Source organism: Odontesthes bonariensis, chromosome 11, assembly GCF_027942865.1.
Source record: "Odontesthes bonariensis isolate fOdoBon6 chromosome 11, fOdoBon6.hap1, whole genome shotgun sequence".
NCBI lineage: Eukaryota > Metazoa > Chordata > Actinopteri > Atheriniformes > Atherinopsidae > Odontesthes > Odontesthes bonariensis.
The window spans coordinates 37,363,517-37,381,309 of NC_134516.1; the positions used below are offsets into that span (position 1 = coordinate 37,363,517).

Here is a 17,793-nt window from a genome sequence, read left to right on the forward strand (position 1 = left end):
GCAAGTTAACGCTGCTGGTGAGCCAGAACCTGCTACAGTGCAGCGTGGGCGCGCTCGCATCTTGTGCCCACCTGCTTTCCTTCACGTGTGGCTGCAGTTTCCTCTCATTCCTGAAAGTTGTTTTCACATTCATTTCCCTGCACTGCAGGGGTGTGAGTGAGAGACTAAAAAGCAGCTATCAAAACGAACCATTTGGTTTCCTGTTGTGACTTGAGATGGGTTACTGAGGAAACATGAGGAGGTTTTTTAAACGCTTCAGAGCGTATGTCCTACTGCAGCAGCAGCAGAACATCTGGCCACAGAGCCTGGTCCTGTCACAGCTCCTGAGACACTATACTATACTTTACTGTAAATGCTGCCCAGCTGCTTTATATGTTGATATTATGTTGGTTTCTGTTGTTAAAGGTGGAAAATACCTGTGGAGCCATGGTTCATCTGTCCCACGTTTGTTTTCAGCCTGGAGTAGTTAGAGTTCAGGGTTTAGGCTGAATTCACAGGTTCTGGACTGCAGGAGCTGCATCACTGACTGTAAAACTGTAAAAAGACTTGTGGAGTCCCCCAGGGTTCAATTCTTGGACCTCTTCTGTTTAACTTGTATATACTCCCTTTGGGTCAGATATTGCAGAACTTTAACATCAATTATCACAGTTATGCAGACAATACACAACTTTATGTGTCTCTGTCACCATGGCGACTGCAGCCCAGCAGACGTACTGTGTCAGTGTCTGGAGGAAGTAAACACCTGGACTAGAGAGAATTTTCTACAATTAAATGAAGACCAAACTGAGATCATTCTGTTTGGGAGCAAAGAGAAGAGGGTCAGCGTTGGTAAATATCTTGAGACTCGGGGCCCGCCTTACAATCACTGACCAAGTTGGTAACCTCGGAGTGTTGATAGACTCAGATCTGACTTTCAGCAGCCACATCAAAGCTGTCACCAAGGCAGCTTTTTACCGGTATGCAACCGGCATTCCGACATCCCGTCACTCAGACATGACGCCACTGCGACATCCCGCCATACCGACAGTTTGGTACCACCATTCCGACACTTTGATACCACCATTCCGACACTTGTTGGGAGCTGTCAGGGTCGGACTGGGAAAAAAAAATCGGCCCTGGCAATTTTCCCCGGGACCAGCCCCCCTCAGTATTAATTAGTATCTCCAATCTAGTTAAATAAAAATAAAAAACTAGCACAGACCGCTCAGTCAATGGCATGTACCCATAGAAAAAATACACACACATCACACAACCTGACTATCGACTGCTAACAACCATGATCAGTAACCTACACAAACCCAGACACATAATGGCTCGGCGGCCAGCAATCGGATAAACCAATGAAGTGAATCAATCCTGTGAAAGAATGAAAACAAGTGAATGAAACCTGCACTCACCCATTATGAAGTTAACTCTGCCAGCCCTTCCATAACCTGCTCAGCCAACTCCTTGACGTCGGGTATGGTTGGTAACGTTACGGCGACTAGCATTAGTAACGAGGCTGCTAGGCTTGCTAAATCGGTAAGCATTGGGCTACTGAAGAAAGCTAGTCTTTTTAGCTACGTTATATTATCATCTTTCTTCTCGGCTATAACCTTTGTTTACGGCCACTGGCCCTAACCTGACGCCCTAGCTGTCAAATCACCGGATGTTTTCACCGGAAGTACTCGAGCGCACACAAAAGCTCTCTATAGACATATCTTTCTTTCATTCCGCCCAGATGAAATTTAAAGCCACTCTTCGAAAATCGGCGAAATTTAAGACATTTTATCTGCCGGTGAACCCAAGTGTCCATTGTCCTGATAAAGATCTACCCTACCAGCTGTTGCGAGGCTTCACTTTGACAGCATTCTCAGTGGTTTAAGGTAAAATAAATTGAGGCAATTGTCACAAAAACAAATAGCATCCGTTTTACACTGCCAAATGAAATATTGGCTACACAACGAGCCCCTCGTCAGCCCTCATCATCAGTAAATTTCTGAGTGGGTGCGATCAGTCTTGCTTGACTTGCATGTTGGAATGTCTCTCTCTCGGGCATTTGTAGCTGGTGCAGCCCTATTATTGCATGGCGAGCTGTCCACGCGTGTGGTGCTGAAATCGCGTGTCGGAATGGTGGTATGTTGAAAAGAAAAAATCATACCGCCATTCCGACAAAAGAAAAACTGAAATTCGGAATGACGGGACGTTTCATTTCTTAAAAAAAATGTCACCATTCCGACAATTGAACGTCAATGTCGGAATGTCGGTATGTCGGAATGGCAGCATGTAACCCTTTTTACCATCTCAGAAACATCAACAGAATTAAAGGTTTCCTCTCCCAAAAAGACCAGGAGAAACTCATCCATGCATTCATCTCCAGTAGACTCCATTACTGTAATGCTCTTTTAACACATTGACTCCCAAGTCACGTAAAACTACGTTTTTACTGCCCATGCGTTGGCTCCCAAATGGTAAAAAAACGTTTTTACGTTTTTTTTATGGATTCTGAATCTATACATTCTAATGCACATTCTGTGTGATTTTTGTAATTATGTGATGAACAGAACTGACATAGATGGCAGTCAAAAACTGGTGTCATCATCTGGACATTTTGATCATTACGCCAATGGCTTTGCGTCAACTCAAGAACAATTTTGATAACGCTGCATTGATTGTTGTGCATTTCCGCATTGTGTCCAATCGCACGTGTCGGTTTCCAGAGGGTGGCGGTAAAGTAACATAAACAAACAACAAGAAGGAGAAGAAGACACGCAACAAGTCTAAGGAGGCGGTCTTATGAACAGGTTAGATTTGCCACATGCGACACGACGCAAATCCTCTGACTGACCCGGATATGTAAGTATCTAAAGTGCGACAGGCTGAAAGAGCGCACGTTTCACAAAAGCCCCGATATCTCAGTTTGTTGTTGATTTTGGTGGATACCCGCCTTGGTTTAGCTAAGGATAGCTCACTAATGGCGGCACCTAGAGACACGCAGTTTTGACCCACAAAGAGTTTAAAGTCTCAGCTTTCAAACGAGCCATAACATGTTTCAGTGGCCCTATCACATAATATGCTGTGACTGTACAAAAAACGTCAAAAAAATGGTTTAGAACGCTGGGATTCTACAACATAATTCCGTAAATACCGCCGGTATTCAATGTGTTAACTGGACTTCACAAAAAGAGCATTAAACATCTGCAGCTCATCCAGAACGCTTCTTACACTCCCTGCTGCAATATTTTTATTTTATGTAAAGCACTTTGAATTGTTTGTACATAAAATGTGCTATACAAATAAATTTGATTTGATTTAAAATGCTCTTACATATCCTCTGAGTCCTCTGAAGGAGGGACTGCTTTGGTCTGTGACCCAGTTTTCAGTCAGAAGCCTGTCTGCAGCTCCTCCCTCTCCAAAAATCTTGACCCAAGCTCACTGCCTGCTCCCTCCACAGCTGACTGTCATTATCCTGCTTCTCCCAATTAGCCTGATCGCAGTAATGACAGGGCCTGAGAATCTGTGTGCAGCTTGGATTGAGTTAGCCCAAAATCCCAGCCCTCAGACAGCAGGTGCTGCACACGTTGAATGGGGGCGGAGCTTCAGAGCAGCTGAGCCAAACCCTTATCATGTTTCCCTATCATCCTGGAACAGTTTGTTTGGGCTTGTGTCTGCAGGCAATTAGCAGGACTGCAGCTGACCTCACCCCTCAGCTTCCCACACTCAAAAGCACTCCATCAGGCAGAAAATTAGTGCACTCTATGAGACCTTCATACCAGGAAAGTGAGAGAAATTTAGAATAAAGATACAAAAATGTTGTAACATGAGGCCCATTCTTATTTACAGATTTATTTACAACACTTAGAATTAAGATTGAGAGCAGAGTAAACAGGTGTTTAACGCTGTTAGCTAACGGTGTTAGCTTTATTTCTCCTTCAGCATGTGGTGATTATTAGATTCATTTCGAGGTCTGACAGCAGGGAAGCAGAATCAGATCCATCCTCCGAGCTGATGATAGAATACAAGGCTCAAACAGCTTTTAATGTAAATATCTGTTTACTGGTCCTGATTGGTTTAAGTTAGCCTGTAAGACAGGTTCATCATGTCCTCTTTGAATGGACCCCGACGTGTCGTTTGTCTGATTTGATGATCATAAAACTGACTGAACTGAATAATGTCAGAGTTATGAGGAGGAGCGGAGGATCAGGCAGACGGGATGATGTTGGAACTGAATTCATCAGGTTTTTGATGGTTTTATGATCCAAAACCTACAGCTGAAGTGGCCAACAAATGGTTAACAAGTGCTGAAACTCATCCAGAAAACATGGAGGAAAACCCTGAAACTGTTCAAACGGCTCCTTAGAATCCTTAGACAAAGTTCAGTAAATCAAGTCGGCGCCAGACAAATGCTGAGGAAACACGTGGCTGTGTGTGACATGACTTCGCTGCCAGATGTTCTGCATGTGAACATGTTCCCGTTGGGCTGGAAGTGAGGCCACAGTCATGGTGTCCTCATGCTCCTCACAGCTTCATAAACCAGGCTGTCACAGGGAAGCTGCAACTTATCCCAGATCAGCGCTCACGCTTTAATCTTGATGAAACAGAGTTGGGCTCAGAGCGATCACCCAAAGACCCGTTCACCGGCAGCCCCTGCTCTCCTGCTGCCACACCTTACAGGAGGGATAACCGTGAGAATGCTGCGGCGTGTTTCCGCTGGATAAGGATCACACAGCATTCGGTTTGACTGCAGTCACACATCTATTAATCTACGTTTCCAAAAACCTCTCTGATGGGTCGTTATGATTGGAGCTCTGGGTGAAGCGCCACAGTGCCCCCTGGTGGAAAACTGCTGCATACACAGGTTTGTTTGAGGGCTGTTCAGGAATTAGGAAAAGGTGTGCATTTCAAATAAGGTCAGGAAGTTAGCAAGAGTGTTTTCCCCCGTAAGTACCAAAAAAAATGAGTTATTAGAGATGTTGGATAGTAAATAACATTATTTTAACCAGACATTTCCCAGATATGAGCAACATTTACTCTTTATTGCTTTTATACGGTGACCTTGAGCGTGCTGAGAGGCACCTACAAATAAAATGTCTTCTTATTATTAGATGTAATCAGAAAGTATTTATTCATGCAGGTACACACAGTTTAAACATGAGCCACGGTGCTAAAACAGGGAGGAAAAGCTCAGCTTCTGTTTACTATCAACTCAATCATTGCTGAAGATGATCGTTTTAGCCACTGCTGTGGGCTTATGTCAGAGAGCACGGGCTGTTAGCATGGGCTGTTAGCATAGCAGGTAATGCTCAGGTGGGTGTGAGTAGTAATGTTACATCAGAAGTCCTGGATATAAGGGCTTTACAGGTAAGACATTTCAACATAAAGCAGAAATCAGTCAAACTCCCAAAGTCCAGCCTTTAGCGTGGGCTGTTAGCATGGGCTGTTAGCATGGGAAATTAGCACGGGCTGTTAGCATGGGCTGTTAGCATGGGCTGTGAGCATGGACTGTGAGCATGGACTGTTAGCATGGGCTGTTAACACGGCTGTTAGCATGGGCTGTTAGCATGGGCTGTTGGCACGGGCTGTTAGCGTGGGCTGTTAGAATGGGCTGTGAGCATGGACTGTTAGCATGGACTGTTAGCATGGGCTGTTAGCACGGGCTGTTAGCGTGGGCTGTTAACATGGGCTGTTAGCGTGGACTGTTGGCATGGGCTGGTAGCATGGGCTGTTAGCATGGGCTGTTAGCGTGGACTGTTAGCATGGGCTGTTAGCATTGGGTTCAAACTAAACGGAGATGAACTGAACTTGGAGAAAGGTGTCTGTTTAAGCCCTTTAATCCAGAAAGCGGTCCAGCATCCTCTGGATGTTCTGGAAAGCGTCTCTGCCCAGGTAGTCGACCTGTCCGACCTCCCACATCCTGCGACGCTGCAGCAGCTCTGCCTCTGCGTCCGCTGCCGTCTGCCACCATGAAGAACCAGAACAACAAGTCAGTCTTCAAAGATAATTCATCACAGGGAACATCTGACCCTGCACAGGTGGAACTTCAGGTTCTGGCTTCATCTTTACATGCATTATTTTTCACAGATATAAGACTCAGACTTTATTGAGCATCACATTTACATCCAAGAAGAGGAACTCGGAAGTACTCAGATTCCTCTTTCACTTGAATCTTCTGAAACACCAACTTACATTTGTAAAGTGTTTCATCTCTTTAGCAGCAAACATTAGTGGAGGAGAAACGAAGAACACAATCCAAACTGGACTTACATTCACAACTTTTTCTTCTAATGGGATCAAAATATAAAGCACCATATAACGGGAGCTCTCCAATGTTCATTAATAAAAGCGCACCGATGAAGGTCAGAGAGTCTATTAAAGGAGGAAATCTACTGCCATGGACATATATAAGCTGAGTGTAAGTATAAATATGTTGGCAGAACTGAAATATGAATGAAATATGTAGCCACACAGACTGACTTTCATCTCATAAACACTGACTGTTGCTGTTTTCTTTCAAATTCAGCAAGATTTCACTGGAACAAGAGTTTTTAGGTTAACTTATTAAGCTGATAAGCTAATGATGCGTTCCAGTTGTACACAGATGTCGGATTTCCTAGATCCAACTCAGATTTTTAATCTGAACCCCACGTGAAGTGGGATTTGCATACTTGCATACTTGATCCCCATGAACTGTGGGCACATCGCAAATACAATTCTGCAAAAACAATTCTGCAAAAAGAAGCTTCTTCTGGGGGCCTTAAAAAGAATCTTTTAGGCCTAACATATACTTAATTATGGGATAGATTAGAGACGGAGGTGTTTAAGCCAGCACCTGCTGGACATTATTGGTATTACACCTTAACGTGCTTCTGAGTTGTCAGTATTGAGCAACAGGAACTACACGCCTTAACAATTAAGAAAAGTAGAAAAGGTTTCCGTACATGATGAGCGTCAGGGGCGGCGCTGCCTTCCAATCCTTCAGCTCCCACGGCTGCATCCTCGACCTCTGCTGTCTCAGATGGTTCAGGCTCTTTCTCCAGCCGTGCGTTAGCTGTGTGGGAAGACTTCAGACACCACAGGTATGTCACTCATCACTGTGCAACAGGTGCATTATAAGCTGTACTGTTGTAGAAGCCATGGAAAGACAAGGAGCTAAATTGAGTTTAGCTCGATCAGACTGCAGGGAGTGTGTCTGCTCAGACTACAGCTTCAATAAACACAATTCATCTAGGTGAAATGAACCGATGAAATAACAAAAATGGGAAGCGAAGTTTGGAGCCCTGGGCAGATAATAGGCTTTGTGTCACCGTCTTTTGTTTTTTGAGATGGCCCAGAGGCACTTGGCCTGCCTAATAATCACCACAATGTATCCCAAACACAAGCGGCTATGCTAATGAGCTCTTTCATTGGGCTAATTACTCAGCTAATATTTCCAGGGACTACTCAGCCTCACAGAAAAAGCATGAACGGATCTGTTCTACATGTTGTCATTCATGTCGAGTAAAATCCGGTTCTGTCCGTCCCTGAGGTGTTAGGCTAACAGCCTTTAGCCTGAATATCCTGCGTCACATCCTAAACATCAAAGCATGACATCACTGCATTTGCTGCATATCTCAAGCTAAACCTTGTTAAGGGAATTTTACATGAGAGACCAGGTTCTGAGTTCCATTATGTCACTATTTTTTTATTTTCCCTGAGCACACTTTGGTTAGATTTAGCCACCTTTGGTTAGATTTAGCCACCTCGGCACACTTTGGTTAGGTTTAGCCACCTCGGCACACTTTGGTTAGGTTTAGCCACCTCGGCACACTTTGGTTAAGTTTAGCCACCTCGGCACACTTTGGTTAGGTTTAGCCACCTCGGCACACTTTGGTTAGGTTTAGCCACATCGGCACACTTTGGTTAGGTTTAGCCACCTCGGCACACTTTGGTTAGGTTTAGCCACCTCGGCACACTTTGGTTAGGTTTAGCCACCTCGGCACACTTTGGTTAGGTTTAGCCACATCGGCACACATTGGTTAGGTTTACCCACCTCGGCACACTTTGGTTAGGTGTAGCCACCTCAGCACACTTTGGTTAGGTTTAGCCACCTCAGCACACCTGTTGGTTAGGTTTAGCCACCTCAGCACACTTTGGTTAGGTGTAGCCACCTCAGCACACTTTGGTTAGGTGTAGCCACCTCGGCACACTTTGGTTAGGTTTAGCCACCTCGGCACACTTTGGTTAGGTTTAGCCACCTCAGCACACCTGTTGGTTAGGTTTAGCCACCTCAGCACACTTTGGTTAGGTGTAGCCACCTCAGCACACTTTGGTTAGGTTTAGCCACCTCAGCACACCTGTTGGTTAGGTTTAGCCAATTCAGCACACTTTGGTTAGGTTTAGCCACATCAGCACACTTTGGTTAGGTTTAGCCACATCAGCACACTTTGTTTAGGTTTAGCCACATCAGCACACTTTGGTTAGGTTTAGCCACCTCAGCACACTTTGGTTAGGTGTAGCCACCTCAGCACACTTTGGTTAGGTTTAGCCACCTCAGCACACCTGTTGGTTAGGTTTAGCCACCTCAGCACACTTTGGTTAGGTGTAGCCACCTCAGCACACTTTGGTTAGGTTTAGCCACCTCAGCACACCTGTTGGTTAGGTTTAGCCAATTCAGCACACTTTGGTTAGGTTTAGCCACATCAGCACACTTTGGTTAGGTTTAGCCACATCAGCACACTTTGTTTAGGTTTAGCCACATCAGCACACTTTGGTTAGGTTTAGCCACATCAGCACACTTTGGTTAGGTTTAGCCACCTCAGCACACTTTGGTTAGGTTTAGCCACCTCGGCACACTTTGGTTAGGTTTAGCCACCTCAGCACACCTGTTGGTTAGGTTTAGCCAATTCAGCACACTTTGGTTAGGTTTAGCCACATCAGCACACTTTGGTTAGGTTTAGCCACATCAGCACACTTTGTTTAGGTTTAGCCACATCAGCACACTTTGGTTAGGTTTAGCCACCTCAGCACACTTTGGTTAGGTGTAGCCACCTCAGCACACTTTGGTTAGGTTTAGCCACCTCAGCACACCTGTTGGTTAGGTTTAGCCACCTCAGCACACTTTGGTTAGGTGTAGCCACCTCAGCACACTTTGGTTAGGTTTAGCCACCTCAGCACACCTGTTGGTTAGGTTTAGCCAATTCAGCACACTTTGGTTAGGTTTAGCCACATCAGCACACTTTGGTTAGGTTTAGCCACATCAGCACACTTTGTTTAGGTTTAGCCACATCAGCACACTTTGGTTAGGTTTAGCCACATCAGCACACTTTGGTTAGGTTTAGCCACCTCAGCACACTTTGGTTAGGTTTAGCCACCTCGGCACACTTTGGTTAGGTTTAGCCACATCGGCACACATTGGTTAGGTTTACCCACCTCGGCACACTTTGGTTAGATTTAGCACCTCGGCACACTTTGGTTAGGTTTAGCCACCTCGGCACACTTTGGTTAGGTTTAGCCACCTCGGCACACTTTGGTTAGGTTTAGCCACATCAGCACACTTTGGTTAGGTTTGGCCACATCAGCACACTTTGATTAGGTTTAGCCACATCAGCACACTTTGGTTAGGTTTAGCCACATCAGCACACTTTGGTTAGGTTTAGCCACCTCAGCACACTTTGGTTAGGTGTAGCCACCTCAGCACACTTTGGTTAGGTTTAGCCACCTCAGCACACCTGTTGGTTAGGTTTAGCCAATTCAGCACACTTTGGTTAGGTTTAGCCACATCAGCACACTTTGGTTAGGTTTAGCCACATCAGCACACTTTGTTTAGGTTTAGCCACATCAGCACACTTTGGTTAGGTTTAGCCACATCAGCACACTTTGGTTAGGTTTAGCCACCTCAGCACACTTTGGTTAGGTTTAGCCACCTCGGCACACTTTGGTTAGGTTTAGCCACCTCAGCACACTTTGGTTAGGTTTAGCCACCTCGGCACACTTTGGTTAGGTTTAGCCACCTCGGCACACTTTGGTTAGATTTAGCACCTCGGCACACATTGGTTAGGTTTAGCCACCTCGGCACACTTTGGTTAGATTTAGCACCTCGGCACACTTTGGTTAGGTTTAGCCACCTCGGCACACTTTGGTTAGGTTTAGCCACCTCGGCACACTTTGGTTAGGTTTAGCTACATCAGCACACTTTGGTTAGGTTTGGCCACATCAGCACACTTTGATTAGGTTTAGCCACATCAGCACACTTTGGTTAGGTTTAGCCACATCAGCACACTTTGGTTAGGTTTAGCCACATCAGCACACTTTGGTTAGGTTTAGCCACATCAGCACACTTTGGTTAGGTTTAGCCACATCAGCACACTTTGATTAGGTTTAGCCACCTCAGCACACTTTGGTTAGGTGTAGCCACCAAAGCTACTTGGGTGGAGTTCATGCATCAACTTAAACTACAGTCTTTCACAACGCTGCACATTAAACACAACTCCAGTGTAACCGACCATTCAAATGTGACGCCAGTGAGTCCTGAATGAGTGTCTGCAGGTCATAAGTCGGGCAGGCTCGGGTTTAACTCGCTGTCCGATGCAGGTTGGTTGATTTCTGCTTTTTAGCTCGTGCCACACTGATGAAGAAGACTTTTGCTTCGACTCGTGCCACAGATGTTCCTCTGGGATCAGATCTGAAGTGTCTTGAACATGACGGGCGAGATGACACAGGCTGTGGCATTCAGACCATGATGAGCTCATTTTAAGGGGCCTAACCCAAGCAAACATTCTCCACACCATCAAAATGAGCACATAAAGTCACCTGAGCCACAACATTACAATGCTTTGGATGTTCAGCTCACCATCTTTGGTTCTGTGTGACTCTCAAAATGTGCGAGCAGTGAATTAGAGCAGTCCAGGTTCTCTCTGAACGGCATCTTGTCGTCTCGGCCTTGGATCTGCAAAGCAAGGCTGGATGTTAAATGTTGGCACAGGAGCCAAAGCCAGGGTCTCTTGGTGGTCCCTCTGCATGTTTATGGTCAGGGTTACACTCAGCCTGGACCACATGTCACATGGTAGTTGGAGGCTTTGTATGGCTGGAAGTGCCCTGGAAGTCTAGTGATAATGCAGCAGGATAACACTTTCTGTCGATCTGCTTCCAGTTAGAGCGGAAGCTTTTCAGACATTATGGATGTTCATACCCTTTGTTCACCACTGCTTTGGCTGGACTGAGTCTCTGGAGCAGACGCTGTTGTGTGGCTGAGGTATTCCTTCCACCACAAAGACCAGAACTGTCCCATCGAGTGTGAGCGGCCGTCCTCACTCTGGGAGCTCCAGGGCTTCACTGCCCCTATAAAGTGGACTATCTTTGCTTTGTGGCCAAATCTGCAGAACAAAAACAATAGAACTCCTGGATGTTCAACACATAATTTATAGAAGCATGAGGATGGCTGTGTTCCAAACCGCATACTTCTCCTACTACTCCTACTAACTTTCTGAGTTATGGGAGTTTGAGTAAGCGAGAAGTTCCCGGATGCATCCTAGATTCTCCGAAATGTTGGGTATGCATCATGAGGTTACTACTCATACTCAAACTACCCAGGATGCAACGTAACGTGACGTCGCCGATCGTCATTTCCTGTCAAAACGGCAGTTACTAGCTACAACGAGGGTAGGTTCACTTCCTGTTTTCAAAACAAAAGCACCAATTGTATTGTAATGGCTTTCCCTATGATAAAAGGCAACGGGTATTTTATTTTGTGAAAATAACCGGAAGTGCGTTGCTCACTACCGCTAGTTTTAGTAGCGCCAAATTCGTGGGAACATAATTGTAAATAGCCGGTATTTTGTCAGATTTTCAACACGTTGGGGATCTAAACGACTACTTTCTTGCCTGAAAATGTTTCAAACGTTGCTAAAGTTTGGGTTGAGTTGGGCAGGAGCGAAATACATTGTGGGTAAATGCTCTGCATAATGTCTTATCGATGAGTATGCAGTATGCGGTTTGTAAGTATGTAGTATGCAGTATGCAGTATGAAAGTATGCAGTACACAGTATGCAGTATGGAAGTATGCAGTATGCAGTATGCAGTATGCAGTATGGAAGTATGCATTATAAAGTATGGAAGTATGCAGTATGCAGTATGAAAGTACACAGTATGCAGTATGGAAGTATGCAGTACGTAGTATGCAGTATGGAAGTATGCAGTACGTAGTATGCAGTATGGAAGTATCCAGTATGTAGTATGCTGTATAGAAGTATGCAGTACACAGTATGCAATATGCAGTGTGCAGTTTGAAAGTACAAAGTATGTAGTATGTAGTATGTAGTATGCAGTATGCAGTATGTAGTATGCAGTATGCAGTATGAAAGTACACAGTGTGCAGTATGCAGTATGAAAGTACAAAGTATGTAGTATGCAGTATGGAAGTATGCAGTACACAGTATGCAGTATTGAAGTATGCAGTATGCAGTATGAAAGTAGACAGTATGCAGTATGAAAGTACACAGTATGCAGTATGGAAGTATGCAGTATGAAAGTACAAAGTATGCAGTACGGAAGTATGCAGTATGCAGTATGCAGTATGTAGTATGCAGTATGGAAGTATGCAGTATGCAGTATGGAAGTACACAGTGTGCAGTATGGAAGTATGCAGTATGCAGTATGAAAGTATGCAGTATGGAAGTATGCAGTATGCAGTATGCAGTATGCATTATGTAGTATGCAGTATTAAGTACACAGTATGCAGTATGAAAGTACACAGAATGCAATATGGAAGTATGCAGTATGCAGTATGAAAGTACAAAGTATGTAGTATGCAGTATGCAGTATGTAGTACACAGTATGCAGTATGAAAGTACACAGTATGCAGTATGGAAGTATGCAGTATGGAAGTATGGAAGTATGCAGTATTAAGTACACAGTATGCAGTATGCAGTATGAAAGTACACAGTATGCAGTATGGAAGTATGCAGTATGCAGTATGAAAGTATGCAGTATGGAAGTATGCAGTATGCATTATGTAGTATGCAGTATTAAGTACACAGTATGCAGTATGAAAGTACACAGAATGCATTATGGAAGTATGCAGTATGCAGTATGAAAGTACAAAGTATGTACTATGCAGTATGCAGTATGTAGTACACAGTATGCAGTATGAAAGTACACAGTATGCAGTATGGAAGTATGCAGTATGGAAGTATGGAAGTATGGAAGTATGTAGTATGTAGTATGGAAGTATATAGTATGTAGTATGGAAGTATGTAGTATGTAGTATGCATTATGTAGTATGCAGTATTAAGTACACAGTATGCAGTATGAAAGTACACAGTATGCAGTATGGAAGTATGCAGTATGGAAGTATGGAAGTATGGAAGTATGTAGTATGCAGTATGGAAGTATGTAGTATGTAGTATGGAAGTATGTAGTATGTAGTATGGAAGTATATAGTATGTAGTATGGAAGTATGCAGTATGGAAGTATGGAAGTGTGGAAGTATTTAGTATGTAGTTTGGAAGTATGGAAGTATTTAGTATGTAGTATGGAAGTATGCAATATGGAAGTATGGAAGTATGGAAGTACGTAGTATGGTAGTATGCAGTATGGAAGTATGCAGTATGGAAGTATGTAGTATGGAAGTATGGAAGTATGGAAGTGTGGAAGTATGCAGTATGGAAGTATGGAAGTGTGGAAGTATTTAGTATGTAGTATGGAAGTATGGAATATGGAAGTATGTAGTATGGAAGTTTGTCAGTATGTAGTATGTAGTATGGAAGTATGCAGTATGGAAGTATGTAGTATGCAGTATGGAAGTATGCAACATGGAAGTATGCAATATAGAAGTATGCAGTATGGAAGCATGGAAGTATGCAGTATGGAAGTATGCAGTATGGAAGTATGCAGTATGGAAGTATGGAAGTGTGGAAGTATTTAGTATGTAGTATGCAATATGGATGTATGGAAGTATGGAAGTATGTAGTATGGAAGTATGGAAGTATGTAGTATGGAAGTTTGGAAGTATGCAATATGGAAGTATGCAGTATGGAAGTATGTAGTATGTAGTATGGTATGGAAGTATTTAGGATTTAGTATTTAGTATGTAGTATATAGTATGGAAGTATGTAGTATGGAATAATGCAGTATGGAAGTATGTAGTATGGAATAATGCAGTATGGAAGTATGTAGTATGGTATGGAAGTATTCATTATGTAGTATGTAGTATGTAGTATGGAAGTATGTAGAATGGAAGTATGGAATTATGCAGTATGGAAGTATGCAGTATGGAAGTATGCAGTATGGAAGTATGTAGTATGGAAGTATGGAAGTATGTTGTATGGTATGGAAGTATGTAGTATGTAGTATGGAAAAATGGAAGTATGCAGCATGGAAGTATGGAAGTATGTAGTATGGTATGGAAGTATGTAGTATGGTATGTAGTATGGAAGTATGTAGTATGCAGTATGTAGTATGCAGTATGTACTATGTAGTACGCTGTATGGAAGTACGCAGTATGGAAGTATGCAGTATGCAGTATGGAAGTATGTAGTATGCAGTATGTATTATGGAAGTATGTAGTATGCAGTACGCATTATGCAGTATGGAAGTATGCAGTATGCAAAACTGAAGTATTTAGTATGTAGTATGCAGTATGGAAGTATGTAGTATGTAGTATGCGGTTTCGAACACAGCCGATGAAAGCCACACATTTCCTTCTCACAGCTCCCCTAAACCACAACGTCTCCCAGTGACTGTAATCCTCACAGTTTATTACACATTTATAATGGAGATCAGATGTATTCATCTTATGTGACATAATGCACAGATACGGTGTGGTTCAGACACACTCACTGTATGAAAGCAGGGAGGTAGCTGTAGAGGGAGCTGGCACTGAGGTTGTAAATGAATGGCAGGTGTTTACCGATGTCTTCCACTGACCAGCTGCCAAAGAAGGAGTTCAACAGGCCCTGGTCTCCTCCTGACAACAAAACATGAGAATATGTGAAATGCCACTCTATTCCCGTACATGTCGGCACAGCTCATCCTGCCAGAACTTCTTTATGTTCTGTTGTTACAGCCCTGCTTCCAGCTCAGAGAAACCCAACAAACACTGTCCTGACCCGTTTCCTCTGAGGCTTATGTCAGTTCTCGTGTCATTATTACCCTTATTATCAGCCCTGGTCCTTCTGGAGACTGTGGCTCACCTTAACTTCCTGTTATCAGATCTCTGTAAAGAGCTTTGGTCAGGGTTTGAAATGTTCCCCATGATTTAACTTGTTATTAGAGTTGGGCGAGTTAACTCGTTATTATCGCGTTAACTCGTTAATTATTTAACGTCGCTAAATATTTTATCGCGCATTAACGCAATTTTAATTTTTTTTTTTAAATTACAAAAAATGTACAATTTTTTTGGGGGGGTGGGGGGGGGGGTTTGTGGCTTTAATGGATAGGAAAGTTCAGAGAGACAGTAAGCAGGGGGCAGAAAGAGGGGGAACGACGCGCAGCACAGGGCCGTCCGATGCGGGACTGGAACCGGGGCCAGCTGCAGCGAGGACTATAGCCTCTGTACATGGGGTGTCACATTCCAAACTCGCGTTTTAGGTTTCCAAACCAAAAGATTTATTTCTTCAAGAAGGCACAACAAAACTGAACAAAACGATCCAAATGCTTATAAACTGAAAACTATTTTCTTATCTTCATGTTGCTTATTCTTAAGTCCTAAAACTGCGGACAGAAAAGGTGAGGCTCCATCACCGAAAACCGCATATCTTGTCACCTGAACGTGCCTGTTATTAATGACCTTAATAACATTTAAAAATAACCTAAATGCTAAAGGCTATACTCTACTTTTGGATTCATTCTTGGATTTTGTGTACAAATGCGATGAATCTTGATTAATCGCGATTAGTATTAAGCAGTATTCAGAGCGCTCAGTCCTGCATTACCGTCGAAGCTGCCGCGGTGCAGGGCGTGATCCAGGAGCCTGGCGTGGGTGAGCAGAGAGGGTCTGAACACAAACACGCCCGAGTTAAAGCAGTCGGGCCAGCCGGGATCGGGAGCTGCAGACAGCTCGTCCCTCTCGAACAGCTCGTCCACGTTGCACAGCACCTGGGGGGGGACAGGAGAGCAGCACAGCTCACCCACACTGGAGGGTGCATTTTAAAAGACCATACACATATTTCTTCAATAAGAGTCTTCCTCTCATGTTTAATGGTCATTTCAGTCGCTTCACTTCAAAGGTGGGGTGCCTGGACTTCCCCCTCCATTAAATTTATTTTAGACTGTTGTTTTAACAGCTTTAACAGAGTATCTGGAAAGGAACAGCTTAAATCATATTTTCCTCTATGAAATGTCCCATATACATATGGGACATAGAAATGTTCAGGGAACTCACCAGTGTATCTGCATCCAGGAAGACACACTTGCTGTACTGAGTCAGAGTCCAGCAGTGGATCTTAGTGAAGGTGATGTCCAGCTCGGGGCGTCCCAGGAGGGACAGACGGAGCCGGTCCCCGTTGTCCATCGCATCCACTGTGATGACCTCATCAAACTCCTTCTCCAAGGCACGTCTGTTAAATGAGTCAAACAGGTCGGTGGCCTCATGGGACAAACAGTCAAACAGTCCTCACCAGCAGACAGAGAGGGGCTGAAGCTAAACACTTGAAAAAGGGTTCCAACCTCGACTGCTCAGGAACGTTTGCTGTGACCATGACGATGATGCGGCGTGTGGTGCCGTGCCGCCGCAGACTTCTGGCCACCACTGTGGCGCCCCGGCAGTACGAGTCTGTGGTGGCTAGGGTCACAAAGGCCTCTACTGCAGGGAGAGAGCAGAGAAAAGGGTCAAGAGGAAGGATCCCTGCCGTTTGTGATCACTGCAACATCTGTAAAGAACACGTTGATGTGATCACTGCAACATCTGTAAAGAACGTGTTGCAAGTGATCAGAAATCACATCAACACGTTCTTTACAGATGTTGCAGTGACCAGAAATCACATCAACACGTTCTTTACAGATGTTGCAGTGATCAGAAATTACATCAACACATTCTTTACAGATGTTGCAGTGATCAGAAAGCACATCAACATGTTCTTTACAGATGTTGCAGTGATCAGAAATCACATCAACACGTTCTTTACAGATGTTGCAGTGATCAGAAATCACATCAACACGTTCTTTAGAGATGTTGCAGTGATCAGAAATCACATCAACACGTTCTTTACAGATGTTGCAGTGATCAGAAATCACATCAACGCGTTCTTTACAGATGTTGCAGTGATCAGAAATCACATCAACACGTTCTTTAGAGATGTTGCAGTGATCAGAAATCACATCAACGCGTTCTTTACAGATGTTGCAGTGATCAGAAATCACATCAACACGTTCTTTACAGATGTTGCAGTGATCAGAAATCACATCAACGCGTTCTTTACAGATGTTGCAGTGATCAGAAATCACATCAACGCGTTCTTTACAGATGTTGCAGTGATCAGAAATCACATCAACGCGTTCTTTACAGATGTTGCAGTGATCAGAAATCACATTAAATTCCACTCGCTGAACTGTTGGAGTGGAGTATGGAGTGTGTTCTCGTGTCACATGCACCACTGCAGTGAGGTCACATGGGGTCACCTGAGAGAATGACCCTGCTGGCTCTGGCTCTCAGAGCTGAGACACTTGAAGAATCGCATCTTCGACACATTTATATTCAGATAATCTTCTTAAACAATGTCCCCACCTGACATGTCTGATGTCTTCAGTCTGCCTCAGATCCAGTGTCTGTCCCCAGAGGAGACCAGGAACATGCTGCAGTCCTACGAGGTGAGACCGTCGGTCAGGAAGTTCATCTGTGCA

The 17,793-nt window shown here is 44.0% G+C and overlaps 1 protein-coding gene across 1 annotated transcript; it reads right to left on the reverse strand.

Annotated features, from left to right (window-relative positions):
* Window positions 1-5,248: 5,248 nt before the first annotated feature.
* On the reverse strand, window positions 5,249-17,793 carry gyg2 (glycogenin 2). The gene is made up of 9 exons (XM_075477202.1): window positions 17,678-17,793; window positions 16,621-16,756; window positions 16,337-16,511; window positions 15,888-16,050; window positions 14,794-14,920; window positions 11,147-11,330; window positions 10,808-10,903; window positions 6,918-7,040; window positions 5,249-5,934 (listed from the first exon to the last, which is right to left on the reverse strand). The coding sequence occupies exons 1-9, from the start codon at window positions 17,682-17,684 to the stop codon at window positions 5,809-5,811; spliced, it is 1,137 nt and encodes a 378-aa protein (XP_075333317.1). The 5' UTR covers window positions 17,685-17,793; the 3' UTR covers window positions 5,249-5,808.